The sequence below is a fragment of the Rhamphochromis sp. 'chilingali' genome, assembly GCF_963969265.1.
Source record: "Rhamphochromis sp. 'chilingali' genome assembly, chromosome: 10".
Classification (NCBI taxonomy): Eukaryota; Metazoa; Chordata; class Actinopteri; order Cichliformes; family Cichlidae; genus Rhamphochromis; species Rhamphochromis sp. 'chilingali'.
In genome coordinates, this window is record NC_137937.1 from 29,711,491 (window position 1) to 29,737,683 (window position 26,193).

The 26,193-nt window shown below is 38.5% G+C and overlaps 2 protein-coding genes across 2 annotated transcripts; both read right to left on the reverse strand.

The window, feature by feature from the left end:
- Positions 1 to 13,515: 13,515 nt before the first annotated feature.
- LOC308404130 (uncharacterized protein) lies at positions 13,516 to 20,624 on the reverse strand. Its single transcript, XM_080894020.1, has 2 exons — positions 20,383 to 20,624; positions 13,516 to 18,099 (listed from the first exon to the last, which is right to left on the reverse strand). The coding sequence occupies exons 1-2, from the start codon at positions 20,552 to 20,554 to the stop codon at positions 15,623 to 15,625; spliced, it is 2,649 nt and encodes an 882-aa protein (XP_080750146.1). The 5' UTR covers positions 20,555 to 20,624; the 3' UTR covers positions 13,516 to 15,622.
- Positions 20,625 to 21,496: 872 nt separating this feature from the next.
- LOC308403555 (uncharacterized protein) lies at positions 21,497 to 25,660 on the reverse strand (the record flags this gene model as incomplete). The annotated part of the gene is made up of 2 exons (XM_080893085.1): positions 21,497 to 24,722; positions 25,471 to 25,660. 2 exons carry the CDS (start codon positions 25,658 to 25,660, stop codon positions 23,788 to 23,790), a joined length of 1,125 nt encoding a protein of 374 aa, XP_080749211.1. The 3' UTR covers positions 21,497 to 23,787.
- Between the last annotated feature and the right edge of the window lie 533 nt (positions 25,661 to 26,193).

Consider the following 26,193-nt stretch of genomic DNA (forward strand, 5'->3'; position numbering starts at 1 on the left):
GAGTAACAGATAAAGTAAAATAGGAGTAAGGCACGGCAGGGAGGGGATGGAGAGCGCGGAGAAGAAACAGATGTGTGTGCGTCTGATGATTCAAACCTGCAAGGTGAAGAAAATAAGTAGGGAGGTGAAAGGGGACTATCAGTCGGCGATGAGGAGAAAGGAGGTGAGAAAAGAAAAAAGATGACGTGTGAACCTCATTTGGCCAAGCTGAAGAAAAAAACAAAACAAAACAAAACACATGATGGTCCTTCTTGTGACATCTTGTAAACATCTTCTGATGATGATGATGACGGTGGTGGTATTAAAATTCAGTACATGAATGAATAAATAGATGAATGAATAAAGGGAAAATGCAAAACCATGACTTGCTGAAAACAAAAAAAAAAATGAACTTCAGCATTTAGAAATCACACAGGGCAAGAAACCAAGGCAGTGAGAGGGAGGGCAACAGGAATATTAGGAAAAATATATTAAATATTTCAGAAAGCACTTGGCTCTCTCTCCTTACGCCTTCACTGTGAGCAATGTGTCAAGGACTTCAAAGGATTTGCAGTTGAAATAGAGAACAGAGGATCCGCAATCCACTATCACAGAACAGCAGCAAGATCTTCTGCTAGATCTTTTGTAATGGACTATAAGGGACACCGAAGGGGACTTTAGGCGTTCCCTTCACTTTAGGAATCACTAACCCCTCAGCAAATCCTTTCCCTTATTGGCGGGCAAAAGAAAATTGTTCTGGCTGTTCCTCTCTCCAAAGTTTGTGTTACATGTCCATTCTTAGGTCTTTTAACCCAGCTTTCTAATGTTAAATAGGTGAACTGCTTCCTGTGATATGGTCTATTTTTATTTGATCGAATCGTATGAGAGCTGAGTTAGACCCTAGCTAAAGGAAGCATTTTAATTCCTTAAGCATTTTAAAATGAGGTACGAAATTCTTAAAATGAAAACCCCACCGCTTGATGGCTGCTATATCTTGGGACAAAGCTACTGTAGTTAGATGTGATTGTTACAAGACTGTGAATAGACAGAAGATGAATAATTATTGCAAGGCTCAATGGGTCAGAGATGGGTGAAAGAGCTGGGGCAGAGCAGGGCAGAGTGGATGAAAGATGCATGGATAACTGGGCAGATTGCTGGCTGTGCAGAGCAGTGGGGGAACTTTAGGTGAACAGATGAGAGTCCAGAACAAGAACTAATCCAAGCAAATAAAGAGTGAAATTTTAAGCACAGCAACCAGTGTTTGCTCTGTTTTTTATCCATCTAATCATCCATCCAGGCAGCGTACACATTGGACTTTATTTATTTTAGTGTAACAAAATTCAATTTTCCCTTCGATTCTGTTCTTCTACAGCAAAGTTATAAAAGTTAGTTATAAAGCTGTGAAAACGAATCTTACATAGTTTTTTAAAAATTCTATTTGTATTTCTAAAAGTTAGATAAAAATTAAAAACTTAACTTCTTCATGAAAAGAAGTTTCCTACAGGTGAAAGAAGATGTCAAAATGACTCCCCTGTTGTTTCTCCTGTTAACTTAATTCTTTGCAATGGTTAAAGTTTAGGTTTGTGTATCAGTAACAAAAACAACAACAAACGCATCTATTGGAGATAATTTATCTGATTTTCAAGAGCGGGACCACATCTCCATACACAAACCTTGTGGTTCTCGTCTATATATGACTCCCCCCGGCACTTAAAGCTGTTTGTTTTTGTGCCCCATCCTCCCTCCCTTTTTAAATTCATTCACTTCTCATTAGTACATGGGGATCTGCCCAGCCCGGGAGCTGCCGCCAGTCCCCACTGAGGCCTTCCCCAAACCGCAGTCTCAATCCATGCTCAAGCCATCTGCCATTATCTACTAGAAATGCTGTCAAACCAAAAATGAGGATGTGGTCCCAGCTAGTGAAAGAAGATGTTATAGCCAATAAAAATTAGCAGATCCTTGGAGCTCAAATCCTGGTGAGTTCACCAAACACTCAGATTTTTTTCCCTAAATCATGCATCTCATGTATCTATGCATCTGAGAGCTTCTACAGAGCCTTTATGGCACTAGGTCAAACCAGAACACAGAAAAAGACAGGGAGCCTCCTCGAGATATCTAGAGAATGCTGAACATGGCTGACAAATGAAGACACAGCTGCTTCATCTGAGAGCTCCTAGTCTCTCAGGAACGTGGAGTTATGAGGCCACTTACACACGACTATGTTTGCTTAGTCTCTGACACGGAAAGACAACCAACAAGAGAAGTGGGAAGAGAGGGAGGAAGGAGGAAAAGGAAGGAGATGGGCGAAAGGCCGATGGTAAAGAACAAAGTTATAAAAACGATGGATTCCATTAAAAAGAGAAAAGAAGGTACGCTAGAAAGGTACTGGAAGTCAGCACATGTAATCACACTTAACTGCTTTCAAAGCAAACGAAAGCCAGACAGAGTCAGAGTCATTGTCCCATTGGCAGTAATATTAACAATTTCAAACATCAGCCCCTTTATTATATATAATTTGTGACCACAGGGGTGTTTGGACTTTCTATAATACCTGCAAACTGCAACTTTCATTTCTTTAAATAAGTCAGAAGAGACTGTGCTTTAGTATAGTTTCAGTATGATCTCTTCAAGCTTTCTCGGGAAAATAAAAAGGTGAGCTAAAACAGCCAAACAGACTTTCAGCTGACTTTTTAGTGCAGCCTTCTTTGTAGATATTATTTTCATTTTTTTGTAACTCATGTTACTCATTTGGAGACAGATTTCTGCAACAAAAATACAGTTTTGTCTCATAAATGTAAAATCCAATGTGTTTTTGTCTGTTCTATTGATTCACTGCAGATCACAATTTTTTTTTATTGACCTTTTGCCAACAGCTTATCTACAAAAGAGAAAAACAAGCTGATAAAATGAAAAATTATGCTATTAATGATATTACCTCTCTAGATGGGATGCATGTTTATCTGATGGTATATTTGTTGTGAATTAATTTGCCAGATTTTAAGTAATAGGTTTATTTGGTTTATCAAATGTCAACTCTCAAAGATGATATATTCAAAATGTTTTGAATAGACAGACCAACTGTCCACAGACATATTCATACTATCACAGAACAAGCTGTAAAGTTAAATATCAGAGAAGCTGGATTCAGTAGTTGGTTGCTTAAAAACAGTTATTTTTCTGTGTTCTTGTGCTTTAATGTGAAACAATTTTTGTTATCTATTGATTTTTTTTTTTTTTTTTTTTGCAAAGAAAACAAATTGTAGCTTCTTGATGGGTCTAGAAAGATCAACACACACTCATACAGACAAGAATGCACACACTTCAAACTTCAACCAAAGGGTGTCAATCATTGCTCTTGGTTGGTGGCCTTATGGTGTCCATCTCCAGACTAAACCACCCACACAACTCATTCAGACACTCTCACAACAAAACACTTGAAACAGCTGGGCAAGCTAAACCTGTATCAGTGAAGGCAAGAAGCTCATTGGAGACAGGGGTTTTCTTTGAAGTTGTGTCGCTCGGTCTGTGTGCCAATCCTTTTGTGGCCTGAAGAAGATTTACAGCTTGTCCTGCTCACCTCTGCTTTCCTACAGCTGCTTCAACACTGTCTGCTGGTGACAGCCACACAGCTCATAAAGGCTCCCATAAACGCCAAAAATATCACCTTGCTAATTTAGTAAGTGGAATGGCTCATCCAATAATGCATACAGTAAAGGTTTGCTTGGTTAGCATAACCTATACATGTGTTATTTTTACTTAGTTTTTTACAGCTGCAACAATTAGATGTCTTTGTTTCTTTTTTTTCAATACATTAATGTTCCAATACAAGAAGTTGAAATGATAAGAAACCAAGTTTTGTTTTCTGAAAATGTGAGCATGTTGACAAATGCTATGACCACCTTCCCCATAGTAATAGAGGGAAACCTGAGTGTTAGACTAGGGCCTAAAGCACAATTAAGAAGTGAACTGGCACCCCCTGCTGGCCACCTGATCAGAGCCGTACCAGCAAGACACCTGTTTAAAGGTGATAAACAACATTATTATTTTTTCTAATAAAATATTTGATTTACAGATATAAAAGTAACAAAAGCATGTTCCATGTCAAGTTGTTCCTACTCCTTATAAATCTGACCTGGCAGAAATGCTGGGTTCATGGCTGACTGTAAATTATTAGTTAAATGGCATAACTGATTGATTACTGCAGTTATTGTCAGCATCTGGACATTTATTAATATGTAAAGCAAGTACATTTAAATAAATAATACATTGAAACTAACCATAGAAATTTGTGTTATCCATAATTAAATTATTCGTGTAATCTGTATTTAGTTGACAAAGGAAGGAGTGCCCCATTATTTAATACACCAGTAATAAACCATTAATTAAGATATTTTATTACAAAATCTTTTATGTGATACAAATTAAATGTTGTTGAGTTCTGGACTGCTGTTTGGACAAACTATTCAATGTGCAGTTCACCTTGTGGAAAATTGCTATTAACCAGTTCTTTAGAAGTATGACCTTCAGGGCTGCGTATACTTTCTTTTTTCCCAAGGTATTTTCTAAATATAAAATTTTCTAATTTTCTAAAGTTAATATCTTCAAATATGTTGAAAAAATAATTTCACAGCAGAAAAAGAAATGAAAGAAAACTAAAATGAGTGTTCATAGAGGAAATATACCACACTGACATGATGCACATTGACATGGATGGCAACAAATCTATTGCTCATCCTAAACTGTGCTGACAGCAAAACCCCGCTGTACCACACAACCACATATAAATTATTTATTTGCATTATTTAACAGCTGGCTGAATAATTTTCCTCCCCTGCTGCTTTCCTTTCCGCCGCACCCCTGCCTACCCAGATTTTAGGGCAATTTAGAGCCCACATTTATTTCTATTTGGAAAAAAAGATCTCACTGCATCCAGTCTAAATCACTGCAACAACTGAGCAGTAGTTAAAGGCCATTATTTATGTAGATCTCGGGAAGCCCGGTTGAAACTAGAGTACCTGTCACCCACAGCTAAAAGGGAAATATCGAAAGTTTGAGGACCAAAGAATTAATGTCACTATTACACAACTCTAACTACCTTTTCTGGCTCTGCACTAGAAAAATAACTTCCATAGTTCCCTGCTGTGATCAGGCAGTCGCTTCCTTTTAAACACCAAGGAGTCATCTCGTCAAATATTTCCACACCATGTCACCTTGAAACAATCTCTTCCCACTCTGCTTTCTGCTCCAAAGTTTCCATTAAACTCTTGGCTTCCTCCTTTCATTACATTTTATTTATTTTCTGAGCTCTTAAATGATTATACTGAGGTCATGGGAATACTGTAAGAGAAATATTTCCTTGGGTTTTGGTACTGCTTAAACTGTTTTCCTGTAAAAGCACTTCCAGTATGTAACGTAGACTGTAGAATTAGAGTTCAAACTTCTGTCAGCAATTCCCTGAGAGCCGCCACCATAAATTATGCTAGCCACAATCCAGAACAATAGAGCTTCAGCCATCCTTTGATGCTTGTGTAAGATGGGAAATATAACCAACTTGGAGAAAATGCACTCACTGGCTACGTTACTAGATAAACCTTGTTATTAGAAGGTTGGACTCCTTTTTACCTTCAGAACTGCCTGAATTATTCATGACATTGACTCAACTGGGTGCTGAAAACATTCCTCAGAGCTTTTGGTTGATTTGGACATGATAACCTCACCCAGTTGCTGCAGATTTGTCAGCTGCACATCCAGCATATGAATCTGTTCCACAGCATCCCAAAGGTGCTCTATGGGATTGAGCAACAATACTCAGGTAGGTTTTGGTGATTGATGCTCAATTGGTACTAAGAGGCCCAAAGTGTACCAAGGGACTATGCCCCACATCATTACACAACCACCATCAGTCTGAATCATCGATGCAATGCAGGATGGATCCACCATCATTTTGTACATATTGCAACATAAATTGCGACTCATCAAACAAAGCAGCATTTTTACAAATCTCTAAATTCCAATTTTGGTGAGCCTGTGCAAATTTTAACCTCAGTTTCTGGTTCTTAGCTCACTTCAGATGCTGTATCTGCCACAAGGTTTGACACGTTGTGCATTCAGACTATTGTGCATGCATACCTTGGTATAAAGAGTGGTTATTTTGAGTTATTGTTGCTTTCCTATCAGCTTGAAGCAGCCTGGCTATTCTCCTCTGACCTCTGGCATACACAAGGCATTTTTACCCAGAGAACTGCTGCTCACTATTTTCTGTTATTTTGGACCATTCTATGTAAACTCAATTGTTGTGTAGGAAAATCCCAGTAGATCAGCAGTTTCTGAAATACTCTGACCAGCCTGTCTGGCACCAACAACCTATGCCACATTTAAAGTCACTTACAGTCCATAATTTGCTGAAAAAGACAATTTTTATAGTTTTGCCCCTGTACACCACCACAGTGGTATTTAAAATCAATCAATGTTGACTGGAGTACATTCATTCAGCTCAGAGTTTTGCTTTGGGTGGTTTTTTTTTTTTTGTTCTATGTAGCAATTCAAGCCATTTTTATACATAGTCCCACAATTTTATGGAGAGGTGAAATCTCTTCCGTTGTCATTTATGACTAATGAAGTTGATTCAAACTGTTTAACTTCTATATTATAGCTTTCCACTGTAATTTTAACTATAGGGCCTAAAGAGATCTCAGTGCAACGATTTTATTCTTTAAAAGCATGAATGCACAGAACAGAGCTAAAGTGCACGATGATAAAATAATTTCCTTGGTAAATATAAACAACTTTTCAGCATCAAACCACCTTAAACAATATCATCAAGGAGACCGGCTTATCATTGTTAAGGTTTACAATCACGAGATGCCTTCATGAATGAACATACAGAGTGGTTACAACAAGGTGCACAGCACTGGTTACACTCCTGAACAGGAAAACCAGTTTAGACTTCTAGACATCTAAAAGAGCCTGCACAGTCCTGGAAAAATATTATTTGGTCAGATGAAACCAAGATGTGGATAGCATGTCACAGTGCAAATGGATAATGAGCCAAAGTATAATCCAAAAACAAGTGAAGAGTTTCTCATGGCGAAGAAATTGGATATTCTTCGATAGCACTTGATCTCAGTGCAATAGCTCTTCAGTCCTTAAATACAAAACTAAATGCAAAAAAAGAAAAACACAGCAACTGAAAGCGACTGCAACAAGGTCTGGCAGACCATCTCAAGAGAGGAAACACATCATTTTTATGATGTCCATGGATTCTAAACTTCAGGGAGTCATTGACTGCAAATGATTTTTGATAAAGGTATTCAAAACAATCCTTACAATTAAATTATACATTATAAATTATATTTGCCTGTCCAAACATGAGCCACTAAATGTCATGTAAAAATGCAAAATTTTTGTAAAACCCCTTTAATAAAGATGAAACTCTGCCTTTGATTGTGTGATTTAAATCTACTGTGGTGGGTGTTCAGAGGCAAAACTACAAAGATTATGTCTGCCTAACTGTAAATGACCTTTTTCCCCCTATTCTGATGCTCTGTTTGAACTTCAGCAGGTCTTCTCAGCCATGTCTACATGCCTTAATGCAGAGTTGCTACTATGTGAGTGACTGATTATACTTTTTGTATTAACAAACAATGGAACAAGTGTACCTAATAAAGTGACCTTCCGTGTAAATGGATCTGCAACATTACATGAGTTAACATTAACATCGATTACGTGTACGTTCATGTAAACTTGATGGAAGAAAATCTTTTGCTTTGGTACTCTGAATGCAGCACTAATTCCCGCCACAGCCAGTCACTATATGAACAATTGTTTTAGGCCTATGAGTCATCTATCCTTCGTGCCAACATCCATGGCACACCTGTTGCTCCAGTTTTAAAAATCCCACATCCTGTGAAAATTAGACATAACATTTAAAAAAGCATGCATAAATCCTTACACAAAAACGCAAACAAACAAAGCCCAAACAAAACTGGGGTCTCAAAATTGCTATGTTGGTAACCATCAAATTGCAAGGTGACTTAGTTTAGTTTATACAGCTATAAAAACATAATTATGCACTGTGGATTTATGAATACTGTGGTTTTTAAAATTAGGTCCCTAAGAAAAGCTAAAAACCTTTCTGTTAATTTGTTCCCTTTCCCCAAGCCTTTGATTCACCCACTGTGGCGAGATAAACGTTTATAAATCACTGGGTTAGCAACAGAGACACTTCCTAAAAGCACACAAGTGTGTCGGGCCAAAATGAATATGGTTTTGATCTGGAGTACATGCCAACACTCCAGCCAATGCTAATCGCTTGGGAAAGCTTGTGAAAACCATGATGGATTTTGCAGACATGGTTTTTGAGCTTTGGGTTTCATCACAAATCCATTTAAGCTTTTATGTAATTTGGTTAAATATACAGAATCCTTTTTATCTTTTTATGTGTCCATTTTGGACTGTCTAACGTTGGTGGAAAATATGATATTGAGATGGACTTCTTTTATTAAACCTGAACTCTGCAGTGTGTGTGTGTGTGTGTGTGTGTGTGTGTGTGTGTGTGTGTGTGTGTGTGTGTGTGTGTGTGTGTGTGTGTGTGTGTGTAAAGCTGACAAAGAAAAAGAGTGAAGCTGAGTGACAGAAGGTAAAAGCCAAACATTGTCTGTTATGTTTTCTTTATGGTGTTCTGCTGGCACCAGTTTGAGAGAAAAGCTCAGCTTCCAGCTGCGACCACTTGTCTGATGCAATTTTCCCCACTGTCAGCAAGTGAGCATGGACAGTGACTAACACAGAGCTGTTAATGAAATCAAGAGTTGAGTTTTCTGTAAGTATGTAAAGAAGGATACCTGTATTATAGCCCAAAATAACAACCAAATGTAATTATTTGATCACGTGAAGCAAAATATCTGACTATTGTTCAAAGACGTCCTTGTGATTGAAGCATTTCCTCTAAGCTCCACATCTGGGGCTCCACATCTGGGGCTCCACATTTGGCGCACAGACCCTTATTTTGAAGTCTTGCTTTGGACTGGTGGAAGACTGAATGATTAAAAGAAAGTTCTCTATAGCCTCTTCAATTCTAAAACAATGACAAGGATCACAGGCTGCCTTTAAGACAGCTGCATCAGATAATTTATCGGCAAGCAATAAAACAGATTAAAAAGTCAATAGACGCACTGAAAAGAAGTAAAATTCTGGATGGCATTTGAAAAACAAGGCTTTGAAAATGTAAAAATAAAAATATCAGATTAGAAGGCTTGGGCTAAAATGAAAGTGGACTAGACTAAAAAAAAAGAAAACCCAGAAATGGCATCTTTGTGGATATTGCCAAATTAACATACTTAATAAATTATGCCTCGAACTTTAAAGATGTCATTAAATGCTAAACACAATAACCCCTTTCAACTGCCCAGCAAAACAAAACAATTAATTGTCCTCTGGTGACAGCTATACTATCCATTACACCACTGAGTGTTTTTGCATTCTTAAAAATATTAAAGCACCAAAATGGTAATGTAACAATTACGCTTGCATGCTTGCCAGAAATTTTCAAAAGTACAACATTAAAAGATTAAAATTACAGTTGTACTCTTTTCTTGGAAAATAGCAACCACTTCATGTTCTTTCAGCTTGGGTGGCTGTTCTTGCTTAGGTTAAAGTCTCTCATGAAGCTGTTGATAGCACCTAGACGACAAATGTGTGGTCCTGTGAAGTGCACATGTTGTGTTGCACATAGATATCTTGTAATTGTCACAACACATAAGGTTGTTTATTGTGTTCATGTATTAGAGGAACATTAACAAGTATACTTCTTGACATCTTTGTCAGACTGCTCTTATCCTTATGACTGCACTTTGTTCCTGAATTGAATTTAACATGACTCCCTGAATTTGTGAGACTAAGCTGTGTTCTTTTGATTACAATAAGAGGACCCCTTCATCACCCTCAACTTTCATCAGAATATCCTCTTTTGCACGATTTACTTTTAATAGATGACATAGTCGGTTAAAAAAAATAATCAGAAAACAGTGGGTGACAGATACTTTGTCTGATGTAACAGTGCTGCAAACACTTGCAGACAATCTATGAGCGCTGCACCGGGAGCAAGTTACATAATAATCTCTTATCATGAATGTGCATCAGAAAAAGTCAAAAATCAAATTTAAGATCACAATAAATCATGGTTTTGTAACTGGTAATAAAATCCAATTTGATGCTGTGCAACACACTACGCAGCAGATTAGAGCCAAAGGCAACATCAGCATGAAACAACTGTCTCTGAGCTCTGCAGTTAAGAGGCAATTATGAGATGAAGAACAAGCTAAAGCAAAACAAGAAAAAATTATCCCTGAGTTGAAATCTTTCTGTAAGTGTGATTCTTAGCTAAATATATCATGTGGAAGAAACCTTAAAAGCCACTGCTTCTCAAGCATGTAACAAACAAATGTGAGATTTCAGGATTACATTGAAATAATTAACTCATGCATGCAGAAAGCAGACATGTTGAAATAATATAGAGCCAAATCCCCCCCCCCCCCCCCCCCCCACACCAAAAAAGAAAATAAAAAGCAGCTTAGGAGGAAAAATGTGTTACCAAATCTTTTCTGTTAAAACTATCATTCATACAGTATATTGGCCCAACAACAATGAAGTGGTTAAATTCATGTGGAGCACCCATGAAAACATATCAGTCCCAATGGCAGTAGCAGCAAAGAGCAGAAATTAGCAGCCAGCCAGATGTCAACAAAGAAACCACAAGCAAATTTGCACAGAACATTAAACAGTCCGCATCAGCTGCAGCCTCAGCCTCGGCTTTTAAGACGCCTGTCGCCATGCCACGAGCACAAAAACTGACCGAAGAGAGCCGATGTGACATCACAAACTCACATTTTGCATATTAACATACAATTCTTACCTTGAAGGAGCAGGAGGCCTGCAGCTGGGCGTGAATGTATTTTATGATTAAAACGTTCGGTTTGTTGATAGTTTAACCTTTCTAATGCAATGCAATACATACTGCTAAGAGCATAACATTTGCAAAGGTGCCGTGTAGTAGTATTGGAGTATAATAATCTGCAGAGGAATTTGGAGACCAAATGACACGCCGTGCAAAGGTGAAGAGGTGCGTTCAGTGTCTGGGAGTAATGAAGAGGATTTCCATTGATGTTTTAGGCTAATGGAGTTGACAGGATCAGCTGCAATGCTACTTCTGATAAAGAGGTTTTAAGGCATAATGTTTACAATTAAAAGTTCAAGCATGGGTTTATTTTGTCATTTAGGATAATAACGTATGATAATGGCTTACTAATTAGAGTATGCTTTTTAAAAAAAAGTTCATTGCAAGAATTCTGAGAAAGATTAAGATGTTTGACGCAGAGAAGCATGAAAATGCAAACAGATTATACTAGCCGACACACACAACAAGAAGGCAGTAAAACAAGTATCTAACGGTGTGTGTGGCCTGCTCCTTGGTATGACAGGCAGATTGGGGGAGTGAAACTGTGGCCCCTTCTAGTGCTGCTGGTCTATATCCTGTGGTCAAACTGTTTGAAAGTGAAGATATTGTTGGGATTCTGGGGGTTTCTATTTGTTAACACAACTGTGCTCTAAATGGAGGATTAAAATTATGAGTAAGGTGATTTATCTTGGGGCAATTAAAAAATAGTGCAGTTTGATTGTTTGTTGTTTGTTGTTTTTTGTCTTTTTTCTGTTTGTGCCCTCGGCCGGCCGCGCCACAGTAGCGCTCCATCAATCACGTAATGAATTGTTACACGTAACAAGTCATGTTTGAAATTGATATTGTTGTGGTCGGTGTGTGTGTGTGTGTGTGTGTGTGTGTGTGTGTGTGTGTGTGTGTGTGTGTGTGTGTGTGTGTTTGGGGGTTTGGTGCAGCCAGCTGTACAAACAGAGTCTGGATGACTCATGAACCCACCTGTGAGTTACTAATAGTCCGAAATGACAGTGGACCCACTGTGATTCTGTAACTCGGAGTCACTGATAAAGCACTGCAACAAAGCCTGATAAATATACAGTACAAAGAGGCAGGTGGGTGGTCTCTTCTACAGACAGATAGGTAGTCTTGGCCTGCTCTCCATTGTAAGAATCTGTTGTCAATTTCTTATCACTCTGTATATGCAACTATATAAATGCACATCTGACAGCAACTTCGGCACTAAAATAATATTTTTGCACTGACTAAACTTTTGATTATTGTGTAACTATAACAGTGCAGAGAGAAATGTGAGGAGATAAAGCATATAAGGGAAGGAAAAGAAGCAAATCCACAGCTAGACTGTTTTGCGATAAAAAATCTGAAGATGTTTTCCGGATAGTCTGCTTAATTCTTAGCTAAATAGATAAACAATGACCAAAAAAGGGCTTTTAGTTTTACTACAAGAGTTTTAACTTCATACTGTAAAAATATTTTCCCAGGACCTTCGTGTTTTGCCTTTGTTTGTTAATATATTTATTTATTTCAGATTCTGCTCTTTAATTCTGCTGTGATCTTCTTTGAAGTCGTGCCCATACGCTCTGAGAGCTGTTCTGTCATCAGCTGCAGGTGTTTATAGCAGTTAGCTGTGTTCTAGTTGTTTCAAGATATTGTGGGGAAAAAATAGAAAATACTGTACAGGGATTGTTGATAGCAGCATGAAAGCAGCAGTTCAATTTGCAGATTTTTAAAAATCGATTATTAAATCACATTTTCTCATGATGCAGCCAAAAATATAATGGACCACATGATGGCAGAATGGGACTGAGTAAACAAGTAATCAATTTTTTTGTGTCCACTCACTGTTACGTGACCATGTGATGTATCTCAAATTACCACATTTTTGTTAGCCTCCAAATTACATTTTAACTCTTTCACCCAACAAATATGTACTTTTGTGAAGAACAATAAAAATAGTAGTTTACTTTGTAACATTTTTAAAACTTATTTTAACATTTTTTTAATTATTTGGAAACCATAAAACTAAAAATAAAAACATAATAGGTCTTTAATATCTTTAGATAGACCTGACATTATACATGTGAACACACATTTGCCAGCCACTATATTAGGTACATTATTTCAACTACTACTTAACACAAACATCTAAGCCAATCACTTAATGGATTTAGATATAACAACATACTCAAGACGACCTGCTAAATTTCAAAATGTGCATCATAATAGCAAAAAATATTTATTGATTTGATTTAAATGATTTTGAATGAGACTTGGTTGTTGGTCTGAGTATTTCAGTTACTGCAGATCTACTGGGAATTTCAAACACAACCATCTCTAGGCTGTGCAGGGAATGGTTTGAAAAAGGGAATATTCACTGATCAACAGTTCTCTGTGTGAAAAAGGTCCTACCAAAGGATACCTTAGAAAAGTGTTCAACAAGCGTACGCAAATATTAAATATTAACCTACATATACACCTGACCTTTGTAACTTTACTTCAGGCTTCAAAAGCAACTTAAGCAGTCTTGTTAAAAACTACTAATATGCTCTAAATAATGAATCATCATCAGAACACATGTTTAATAAGAGCAGAATTTATTGCACTGTAACTTTTTTCTCCTTCACTTACACAAAAACGAATCTCTTAATTCTTCTTGTCTCAATACATCACAAATAATTTAACGAAAATCAACGTGGATCCTACAGATTCAGAAAGAGCACACATTACTTATTGACAATTACAAAAGGCATGGTGGTTTATTGTAAACCCATTAATAAGACATTCACTGACTGTTTTACAAGTCTATGCTCTGATGACAAAAATGGGAAAAAACACTGAAAAAAAAAATCAAATAAAATCATTACCAACAAGACAAAAAACCAAACAAACATTGTGTTCCTTTTGCTTGCTGTTCTAGTACAACACTTATTAACACATTGAGGCAATGAAGGCATTCTTGTGGCAAGAAGCACTTCTGTGTACTGTATTTAAACAACTGTAAAGCTCGTCAAAAGTCACAACCACTGGCTTTTGACTCGTCTGACTTTGTTGTCCATGATCTGTCTGATGGAATTCCCAGATTTCTTTAACAAGAATATTTACAGATGTAAAAAACAATCCAAAAACCAAAGCATTTGCTTAAGCAAGAGCAAACGGTACAGAATTATAAATATGTAAAAGTTCACTATCATACAAAACCTTTAAAAAAAATGCAACAGCTTTTTATAGGAAATACCAAGAGGCGTCAGCTTTCCCTGCAGAGTTGGATCTGATATAATATTTACATTGCATTTAGTAATTAATAGTCATGATTATCAAATAATTTAACATTTGCTATAAAAATAAAACTGACTGACTATGGCTTTTGTCCTGAAATATATCGTTTCCCGTTTTTAAATCAGTCACAGGATGTAATGTACCGAATTTCCCAGAGGAACCCACCCGAGGGATTAATAAAGTTTTATCTTATCTCTTATCTCTCTTATCTAATGTGCTTTTACTCCCAGAAGGTGGTGGTAATGCAGTTTGCAGCCACCATTGCACATAAATGGAAACTACCAACAACCCGAAAAGATGGAAAAGTCCAGCCATCAAAACTCTCTGTGAGTAATAAACGACAATGATGTCCAGCGCAAAATGGTCCAGGTAAAGCCAGCATTTGACATCTACAGGAAGTGGTGTTTGAAAAGGGCTGGGGAAATCATCAAAGACCCCAGTCACCCATCACATGGACTCTTCACCCTCCTGCCCTCTGGGAGGCACCACAGGAGCCTCCAGACTAAGACCACCAGGTACCGGAACAGCTTCTTCCCCACAGCTGTCAGACTCCTGAACTCTGCCTCCTGACAGCTGACCCACGTTAACACATGGACTGAACATACACACACCCACAACCACCTACACACACACACACACACACACACACACACACACACACACACACACACAATGGACAACTGTATATTCACATTCATAACAGCTTCTGTTCATTCATAACATACTTCATACCGTGTACATATTACATACCACAATAGACCCATTTCTGTAATATACTTACATATCTATACCATTGCTAATATATATTGTAATATATCTATATCATGGCTAAAGCACTTCTGGATGGATGCAAACTGCATTTCGTTGCCCTGTACCTGTGACATGTGCAATGACAAAGTTGAATTCTATTCTATTCTATTCATTTTAGGGGTTAACTGTTCTGATACAGAATTTTCTTTTTGAGTTGCCATAATAAGACTGGCCTTGTTAAGGCCGTATTTAGAATGACATAGTGCAAAAGTGCAACCTTCTCTGAGAAATGCAGACAAAAATAACACAGAATGGAAAGAAAAAAAAGCTCTCACGTCGACTTGTAACAGAAAAGTGTAAGCCAAGAAGGAAAGGGAAAACATACAATCTTTTTGTCACAAATAACAAACTGTCATCAGTGTGAGAGTGTAAAGCTTTCTGTAGTATTTCCAGTATTTGCTTGTAAGCCTTGAAAAGCATAGCTCTTTGCAGATCTTTTACTCAAAGTGACCTTCCTGAATTGATTTTTAACTTCTCACTAGTACCAGAAAAATACACAATAAAGAACCCTGTTTGACCTCAACACCTGGAATGTCCAAAAAATTCAAAACTATGAAGTAAATCACAAGAAAACGAAAAGCAAAAACAAGTTAATTCATTTGGTACGACCAGTTATTTGGCGGGTTTTTCTGATTCGCTTGCATGTGCACGCTCTTTATGCTTATGAAGTTTTAACCAGGTGGAGAACTGTTCCCCACAACTAGTGCATTTGTAGGGCTTCTCGCCAGTGTGCATCCTCATGTGTCCTTTCAGGTCGGTTTTGTGACTGAACGCCTTATCACACACGGTGCATTTATACGGTCTTTCACCTGTATGTGTTCTGGTGTGCCTTTTCAAAGTCGTGTTGGTAGCAAATTTTTTCTTGCAGTAGGTACACTTGAAGGGCCTTTCCCCCGTGTGCACTCGCAAATGATTCTTGAAAGCAGAAGAATCCGCAAACTCTTTACCGCACTCGTTGCAAGTGTAAGGCTTCTCACCGGTGTGGATTCGCATGTGCTTCTTCATGTTCACACAGGCGCTGAAGCTTTTCCCGCAGGTGCTACATTTGTAAGGCTTTTCCCCAGTGTGAACCCTGGCGTGCAGGTCGAGATTATAACGTCGGTTGAACCCGTTTCCACAGACGTCGCACTTGAAGGGTTTCTCGGCTGAATGAATCACTAAATGTTTATTTAAATCCCAACTTTCCCGGAACATCTTGCCACAAGTCTCACATTTGAACGTCTTCTCAACTGTGTGGCTCTTCATATGAAATTTGTAGTTTTTGAAGTTGGACATCACTTTGCCACACCGGTCACACTTGTAAGGATTTTCCTCATCTTTGGCATTACCACCATCATTCTGGCTTGATGCTTTTAAGCGTTTTTCACTTTCCCTATGTCTCTTCTTTTGTGTTGGATCAGTACTTCCACTTGATTTTTTGCTCCCATTGTTGTTTCTCTTACTGTGTCTTGCCTCTGTAGTTTGGGTGGATTCCCCACTCTGATCCTTATGTCTTTTCCGTTGTGTTGGGTCGGTGCTTCCTCCTGATGTTGCGCTCCCATCATTTTGTCTTTTCAGCAGTGCTGCTTCCTTACTACTTGAAGACTTTGCGTCTCTATGTCTATGCTTCTTTTGTTTTGTTAAATCCCTGCTTCTGGTTGATAATGTTCTCTGATGTGTAAGTTTCCTACTTGAGGTTGACGTAGTACTTGTAGTCTCATCACCAGGCATCTTATTTGGCGATGTTTCTGTACTTTCGGCCAATGTGGCTTCGTCACTGTTAGAATTCTTACTTTGTGCCATTTCAGTGTTTGAAGGAGAAGCTAGTTTTCCTTCACTCTGCTTCTTTTGTGCTAGGTCAGGACTTGAAATTGAGGATGTGTTCCCCTCAGTGGGTTCTGCCTGAACTGGACTTTCATTTGATGCTACCTGTTCATGGTCACTAGTCTTATTTTGAATTGGCTCAGTACTTTCCATTGATATGTCGTGACATGTAAAGTCTGGTGAAGGCTCAGTGACATCATTTGCGTCCCAGTCTTTATGCTTCTCATTTGGCATTAACTGAGGAGTTGTATTTGATGACATTTTTCCAACTTTGAGTTTCCTACTTGCAGCTAAATCAGTACTTCTGCTTGTTTTTTTCTTGCTGTGTTTCTTTCTAGATGCATACTCATCACTTGTAGCTGATGTTTTCTTACCACTGCTTTTTTCATATAGGCTGACAGATGAGCTTGATTCCCCATCGTGACTTGACTTATTTGCCGCTGGCTCACCATTCCCTTTTAACGGGGGGCTCGCTTGATCGTGTTTCTCATGTGGCGTTACATCGGGGCATCTAGTTTCTGTTGGGCTCTTTGTTAGTGTTTGTTCAGTGCTTTTTGTAGATGTTGTGTAGTCACCACTTTGTTTTGTGTTAGTCGTTAGGCCAGCAGTTGCAGTTGACGTTTCATTCCCATCTATATGTTTCTTGTTCGGTGTTGGCTCAGTACTCATACCTGATGTGGTCTCACTATTACATCTTACAGTAGGTGTTAACTCAGAATTACTGGTTGATGATGTGTTTTCAATGTTACAACTTCTATCTGATGCTGGCTCATTGCTCTCATTGGTACACACCTGTCCTTCCTCTGTACCACTGTTTGCTGTGCTGCCCACATCATTGTTTTCCTTATCTAACGGCTGCGCTGCTGTAATAGCTGATGATGTGTCCGTATCGCCTCTTGTTGGTGTTTCACTTCCATAGTTACAAGTTATGTCAGCTTGACTCTCCCCTTCATCTGAGTTGTGACAGAAGAAGTGGTTGTCATCATCTGGAGGTGGTACTGGAGAACTCTCTCGGTCACGTTCCTCTTCATTAGGGACACTGGGTTTGGGATCATTACTTGCAGCAGGATTCGTTTGGTCAGGACCTGAAGGCTGAGACTGATCACTGTGGACACTTTGATCAGTTGAAGCTGGAGTCACCTTAGGAGCAGCAGGCGCCTGCTGCTGTTTGAGCTGCTGTCGTTCCTGACTGATGCACATTTCCTCATGCTCATCTTTAATCCGTGTAATATCAGGCTGAACAGTGGAGTCACTCTGCTGCTGACTCAAAGAAGTATTTGCAAGATCTAGAGGGAGGAAGGAAAGAATGGGACAGTGTTTAAAATACTATTTTTTGGCTTATAGCCATTAGCTAAAAATGACACTTTCTGTATGTACATTGTTTATTAGTGATAGAATTTAAAAGCCATGCATCACCTTGAATGTGACAGCATTCATCTCTGTGGTAACTTATAAGGATTAAACTGCTGATAAAAACTGTAACATGCTTTTAAACCGTCCCTTAGTCGTGCTGCAATAGGCTTAGACTGCTGGAGAACTTCCCATGATGCACTGAGCATTTCTGTTTCACTCACCTATCTTCACTCTGAGTGTTTATGTATCACAATTGCATTCAGTCATTAGTAATTATTTAATTTTGGCTGGACATCTAAATGTTGAGGTTTGCATTCTAATACTGTAGGCTCTTTCCCTACAATGTAAAGCGAATTGAGGTGACTTGGTTGTGAATTGGTGCTGCATAAATAAAATCGAATTCAATTTTAAATTGAATTGTATGAATGTATTGGTTTCTGAAAAAGGAGCAAAAAAAGTTTCATTCTGTAAAAAGCATTTCCAAATAGCATTTCCAGTAGTGCTATAGTCACAAAGACAGAGACCTGTAGGTGGGTGTTTAGAGCTAAAATCTATCTACGGAACTGATAACAAAACAAAACAAAACAATAATTGTAGTATTCGACTGACCTCAACCTCAATAATGAACCGACTTTCATTTTCAGGATCTAAATTTAAAATTATAGGACTGCCTCTTTAAAATCTACAAAGCACCCAAGTGGGAAACCAGACTCACCACCAAGCACACTAAAAACTATTCTCTGTGAGTTTAAAGGTATAGGCCAAAAATGTAGACGGCAACCCCGATGCAACCTCACCTAAAGGCATTATTTGGCACATCAAAAGTTATTTATCTCCTCATCTGATCCTGTGGACTTGTGCAAATCATTCATCTGTGAACTAAGAAGCAGAACAGGACAAGCCCCGTGCAGTCCAGGGAGAGACCGTGCAAATTACAGCTCTAATAATTAATGAGGATGTGTCCTCATCATCATTAACGACAACTGAGACACATACTAGTAAGACACTGGATACATTTTGTTCTAGCTGTTAAAATGAAACCTGCTGGGAAGTTTGAATGCAAAAATGTATTGATGTGATATGTCACCAACATTTTGATCAAAAATAGTATCTCGGTATTGTATCTAATAACTCCGCTTAGTTGTTCATTTCCATTGCTTGCTGAGACACAGATGTGTTAATGATTGCCTTGTCCATAACTCATTACCCGCTCGACCTTACACGTGACATGAGACGACTTCCCCAAGACATGCATCATCTATATAAAGCTGGGCATACACTGTGCGATTTTTGGCACGAGTCGTGCGACCGTTTTGGCGATCGGTCCGATTTTGACCTTCATCGTGCGTCGTGCATCGTGTAGTATACGTGGGTTAACGAGAAGCGATTAACACCTCACACCAGCTCCCGATCATCAATCGCTTGGTCGTGAGGGTGTCACCGCAGCTTCTCACACTGCGCACGCGCAAACACAAATGTCAGCGAAGAAGACGGCGCGGCACGGCACGGCAGTGCAGCGTGAGATCCGGACACAAGCGATGGAGGCACAACTTGTAGAACTATGGCAAGCTCATCCGAGCCTTTTCGATGAGGCCTCACAAAATTATCACAACAACCGTGAAAATAGTTGGGTTTACACTGCTGCTCAATCACAGCTGCAATGCTAATGTTTTTCATTAGCAATTTAGCAAAGTTGATGGTGGTGGTGTGCGTGTCTGTGTGAGTGAAAGACAGAAAGGGAGAGCGAGCGAGCGACAGAATTTCTGTTATAACCTTCATTTTATGGACGCACAGTGTGAGCACTCAGGTCGCATCAGAGCATCGGGCCGTATAGTGTGAGACCCTGCATCGTGACCTACGAACATCTAACCCCTGCGAGTCAATCGTACAGTTTGAGCAGGAGCTGAATGGCGCGACTGAAAAAACCACACAGTGTAAGCCCAGCATTACAAGGATCTTTGGTTCAGCTGAGGATTTGAGGACTTTGTGTCAGCTTTTGTTACATTACCGAGGTACAACATCCAGCTATTAAAAATAAAATAAATTGTGTAATTCAGTGGAAACCAAATGGTACATTATACCTGTCAAACTGGTCTGACCACACAGTGATCCTGGCACAATTAAGAAATGAATATCTAAGGACTGATTCATTTTAACCAGTCATCGTTTCAAACATAACAGGACTCTTTACTGAGGAGCAAGGTAATCTGACCGACCTTTATCCTGCAACTTTATCTCCGGTGTGAACACCGTATCCAGCAGCCTGCGTTGACGTGCGATTTCTGACTCGTACTCTTCTACTCTCTTTTCAAACGCTCCCAGTATTTCTTGGGCAGCTGCTGTTAGTCGATCACAGACAAACTTACGCATGCTTTGAACGGGATACATTGTTACATCTAAAATGTAGACGCTTTGACTTCGAAGCTGCCTAAACTTGCGCACTTTTCTTTTAACTTCCGCAAGTGATACTGGGCGATACACACATCCTGTACCCGCTCACTACCACCACCTACTGTCCGGCGTGCAAAAGGCATGCATACATGCATATGTCACACTTACATGTTTCAAATAGTCAAAGAATTTTTAATATTAAGAAAAATCATTTATAAAAAATAACTCGAGTAAATACAAAATGCAGTTTTTCAATGATGATTTCATTTTGTAAGGGAAAAAAGCTCTACAAACTTGCTCTCTACAAACTCTACAAACCTGGCCCTATGTGGAAAAACAAATTGCCCACACTGCTGACCACAAAAAACACAGAGTGATCTCATATTTCCTCCCAAAAACCCCTGAACACTGTTTTATGTACTTGTGAAATTCTTTCTATGGAACTGTAAAGAGCACTATGATCAATATTTACATATATAAAGCGATACAGTGGTTGCTTTAATTAAATAGTTTGAAAGAAAGATAAGAATTAAATGCATGAGTTTCTCTTTCCAGTATTACATGATATGATATGCTATTATATTATATGATATACTACAGTATTGTTTGGACTGGCCACGTTGATGGCTGTGGAATTAAAACACGATGCTTTGATGTTTTTTAAGTGCATAAAGGGAGGCATAGGTTAAGTTGTTATAGGTGCACAGATGCTAAAAACAGGTCATTTTGTGGGCCATAAGAACCTTGAAGGACCTAAGATATATCTGCAGGTCAAGTTTGGTTGATCACATCCTGAGCTTGTAGGACAAATTGGAAGACAGAGAAAGAAATACTAATACAAAGATGTTGTATATTATAGCTCCTCAAACCAATTCATGTTGCTGTGAGGAACAATTTGATGTTATGGAAAGATAACAGTGCTGTGAGTGAAATAAAAATGCAAAACACACACAGGGATATAGTCAAACTGAGCATTTAGTGTAACATTACATAGATATACAATAATTTCAGGGCAACAGATACTGCAAAGAACAAAATAAACACAAAATGCCAAAGACTTTCAGACTGCATAGATGGCTCTTAGGATTCTTTTTGGTATCTAAATATCTGTAAATGGAGATGAATACAGTAAAACAAGTTATATAGCCTAAAATACTGACTGGGCAATGCTACCTTTATTGTCTATTGTTACTTCAATAAATCAATCCCCTTAACTAATTTTAAACAGCCACTATTAACTTCCTTCATTAGTTAAACAACACGCAAGTTTGATAAAGACATAAACATGTTTTACATTTAGATCCAGCATCATGTATCTTAACTGTTTTTCTCTACAGTACACGTTACAAGAGGTTAGCTAAAATCAGCCCTTGCTATGTGCTATATATATATGTAATAGTGTATACTGGCGTGCAAATTTACTAAGTGAAAAGAAGAGAAAAGCTAAAAAAAATAAATAAGCAAACAATACTGTAACTTCTGTAAGTATTTCAGTTTTGTTTTTTCTACCATTTGTTAACAGGGAAACTGTAACGCTGACAAGTAAAAGGCTTTCTTCACTGTGTTACCATAAAGTAGAAACATTCACATGTAACCTAATGAATGCTAGGCTGGCCTCAGGTATGTAGAGCAGCCTCAGAATAAAAACAATAAAGGCAGATATAAATATGTTGTAATTAACAAATTCATGTTGAGGGTTTCAGTGCTTTCAAAAGTTCCACAAAGCATCTCATTCACAATTACAGCAGAAATACACTGAGAGACAGCCTGCTGTGCATTTCCTTTTAAATGATATAATGGATCAATAATCAGGAGCAATAAGCTAAACAGTGACTTTTTGTAATGAGAAACACCAAACATAGTCTGGCTCTAACTGCTAAACTTGTAACTGGGAACATTTCAATCCAATCACCTTGTGTCACACTGAACTGTGCACATTTTTGCTCCTCGCTAAACAAAATAAAATATCTCCAAACATCAGCTGGAGTTGTATGAAATTGTGATGGGTATTTCGCAACACTGTTACTAGATACTTTTACTTTTGGACTTTAACAAACAAACAACACCAACACAAAAAAGCAATGAAGTTACAAAACAAATATTCATGAGCTCTCGAAAAGAAGACGTACAGTTGCATACGAACATTCAGGCACACAGAGGAAAATGGCGTATACTGTTACAATTAGAGATATTTTATTTAATACAGACACTGTGGCGTGTGCATGTCTTCTTCTAAAGGCAGGAACTCTAGGCCTTCGAAGCCAGCCGAAGCAGCAAGTGGTATTAGTTTGCCAGCTGAAATTTGACCAGCTGACAAATACTGTGAACAGACTTGTAAAAAGAATTTATACGATGCAAGAGATGGATATAAAGACATGAAGGCACTTCAAGCATGAAAATCTACTATTCCAAACCCTTATGTGTTTGAAAAGGAGCTGCAGGAAGGTTTTGCTGACACGTGAGTGAATGAGCATCATGCATCACTGAGACCTAATATGCCAACATGGTCCTGACGTACACCCTCATAACAAAAGTCAACATCTACAGAAGTCATGTGGTGACTGGGTCAAGAAATCAAAACTGGGTTTTTGCAGCTACAGTCACCAAAGACGTGTTTGGAGACAAGGAGGAGCAGCTTTTCATATATCAGACCCCCACAACCAATCTGCAAGGCAGAGCGGGGGGAAAACAAATCATAAATCCCTTTTACATTCCCCTCTAAAAATCCGCTGTGGCTACGCCTTGTGTCAATGTAGTTTTCTATAAGTGGGACTTTTCCATCTGTGCTCAACGAATGAGTGTGCCATGACCCATTTGTGCCCACAGCTGATGGTTCTGCCTTATTTGTGTATCCCCTAAACAGGTTAATGCTTTTTAAAAAGTCCTAACACTTATTATCAAATGTAAGCATTGAAGTAGAAGACTGAGGTGTAATTAAATATTAGTGGTTTGTTTTAGTCTTGAAGTGAAAAACTGAAACTCTATATTGTATCTATATTTGCATATACAAACACTTACCGTAGTCGAACGAATGCAGCCTTAGATACCGTATCAAGCTTGATGCATAAAAGAATCATTTCACATAATTGCTGCACACAAAATTATAAAATTATTGCCTTTGCAGATTTTTCGTGTGCTGTTTCTTTTACATATAGTCTGGCAAACGTCTGACGTTTGCCAGACTATATGTAAAAGAAACATGGACTTACAAGATAGCTGCATTTGAAATGTCACATATTTTGCAAGAATACGGTTGCTCGCCCGTGTGTTTTTTTCATGTGAACCAACAGAGTAGAACGACTCCTGAGACATTTCCCGCATGTTTTGCAAGAAAAGGGCTTCTCGCCTGTGTGGATTCTGACATGAGCATCCAGTATTGACTTCTGATTAAATCTTTTACCACAGATGTTACAAGAAAATGGCTTCTCGCCCGTGTGAGTTCTTTTATGGACGTTCAGTATTGACGTCTGGTTAAATCTCTTTCCGCAAATGTTGCAAGAATACGGCCTCTCGCCTGTGTGGATTCGTTTATGAACGTTCAGTATGGATGTCTGATTGAATCTTTTACCACAGATGTTGCAAGAATATGGCCTCACGCCCGTGTGGATTCGCAGGTGTCTGATTAATTTGGAATTAAATGGAAATGTTTTTCCACAAGTGTCACATTTGAAAGACTTTTTGCTTGCGTGTGTTTTACAGTAATTCATCAACATTGCAGGATTATGTATATGATTGCCTTTGTGACTTATCTTCTGTGGTTTTGTCTCTGCATTTCCAATTGACATACAATCCTCAGGCTCGTCTTCTTTGTCAGGGCTTTTAGATAAATAGGAACTGTGAGAAAAGAGCTGGTGGTTGGTATTTAGCTCTGCTTCCTCTGAGGTTTTAATAGATATTTTGACTAAGGAATGTTTTTCTGTTGCACTTACTAATTCACTCGGAATCAATCTCAAAGTCTGATCTTCAGCGTTGTCACCTTTCTCATAAGTAAGAGGCACAATGCAAGTATCAGTCTCCTGCTTCAGTACAAGATGCTCTCTGTCCTGACTAGCGCAGAGTTCCTCTTTAACCTCTTGATCCAACCTGGGGTTCCTCTCCTGGAAAATGGGCTGCTGGTCAGAGGCAAGAACCTCCTCCTCTTTACAGGCAAGCTGATGTGGGAGCTCTGGAGGGATAAGTGAAACAACCAAACAAACAAACAAACAAACAAACAAAAAGTTACACACTGACAGAAACTACACAGATTTTGCTACCCACCTAAAAGTTCATAAATATTCCATATACTGGTGTGTGCAATCCAATGTCAGTAACAGAAAAAAAGTAAAATAAAGAAAACTACCCAATAAAACACGTTTGAGGTGGAAGGGATTTGAAACAAATAAATAGCATTGTAGTTGCCGCTCAATTTCATGTTGCCAAATCTGATATTTTAAACAATGTTGTAGAATAAATTTCAGATTTTCTTCCGTTTTGATTGATCAAAAAACGAAAACATTTAAGAATATGCAAAATTAATTTATCCTTTTTAATTTTGCATATTTATTTCCTATCTTATTCATAGCCTTTCCTTTTTTTGTTTTCTTTAGGTCACGAGTAGTTGTCCAAGCATTTCACTACATATCGTACTGTGTATGACTGTGTACGTGACAAATAAAATTTGAATTTGAATAGAAAAAATGCTTAGCAAACACCGACTCCCAGTTTTTCTCTCACACTGACAAAGATTATAGACTGAGGTCGGTTCGACACGTGCTGTGGTAATAGAGGCACGTTCATATTCCCATCCTCACAACCCTGTTGGGATAAAGAAAACAAACTAATAGGACTTTAAACGAACAGGATCTAATATAAGTCTAAAGCCTCCATTATTTAACTGCAAATTATATCAAACGTGTAATTAAGGTGTTGCGGACCTATCCTGGGTAACTTCACCGCAGGTTTGCAGACGATGTCCAGCAGCCTGCGCTGACGGCTGATCTCTTCTTCGTACTCGAGGATAGTTTTTTCAAAAGCGCTGAATATTTCTTCAGCAGCAGCAGCTAGTCGCTCGTTGAAAAACTGTCTAAAATGCTGAACTGAAGGCATTATTGCCTTGTTACACATATATTGTTCCCACGCACAAGTCGATGTTTACGCCACCAGCCCAGTTTCTGTTTACTTCCGCTCGGTGTCACACTAGAAGATCCGGCTTTGGAAGCGAGTTCACCCTTTCATTCCTCTCCCTCCTAGTAGTTGATCTATTCCAGTCGCTTTCACGGGGACTTTTAGTTATTTTTTTCTGCGCTGCTGTAATTATACTACGTATCTTTAAGACACTTGGCATGAGGTAGTTTCGTTAAAATGTAACGGTGGACATGCCTGAGCATCCACTCAAAGCAAATGTCTCATCAGTAGTTCTCTTTCTGAGCATGAATACTGCTGCCGTCTTTGATCTTCTCACTCTCCACGTTACTTCCACTGGCTCGTACAGTGTTCCGACACTGAAAGTCAGGCAGCTCTTCGTTCCGCCTTTACTTGTTGCCTTTTCATTTAGCAAGAAGGCTGTGCCTCTACTATCTATGATCTTACTCCGCTTTTGGTATATAGTCTACTTTAAATATGATCAATATTCATAGTACTAAAAGTCTTTTCAAAGA

Bases quoted from the DNA above. Each gene is read 5' to 3' on its own strand.
- LOC308404130 (XM_080894020.1), bottom strand. From the start codon at position 20,554: ATGTATCCCGTTCAAAGCATGCGTAAGTTTGTCTGTGATCGACTAACA. The intron at 18,100-20,382 runs GTCGGTCAGATT...TCCTCCCTCTAG, and splicing joins GATAAAGTTGCAGGATAAAG to ATCTTGCAAATACTTCTTTG.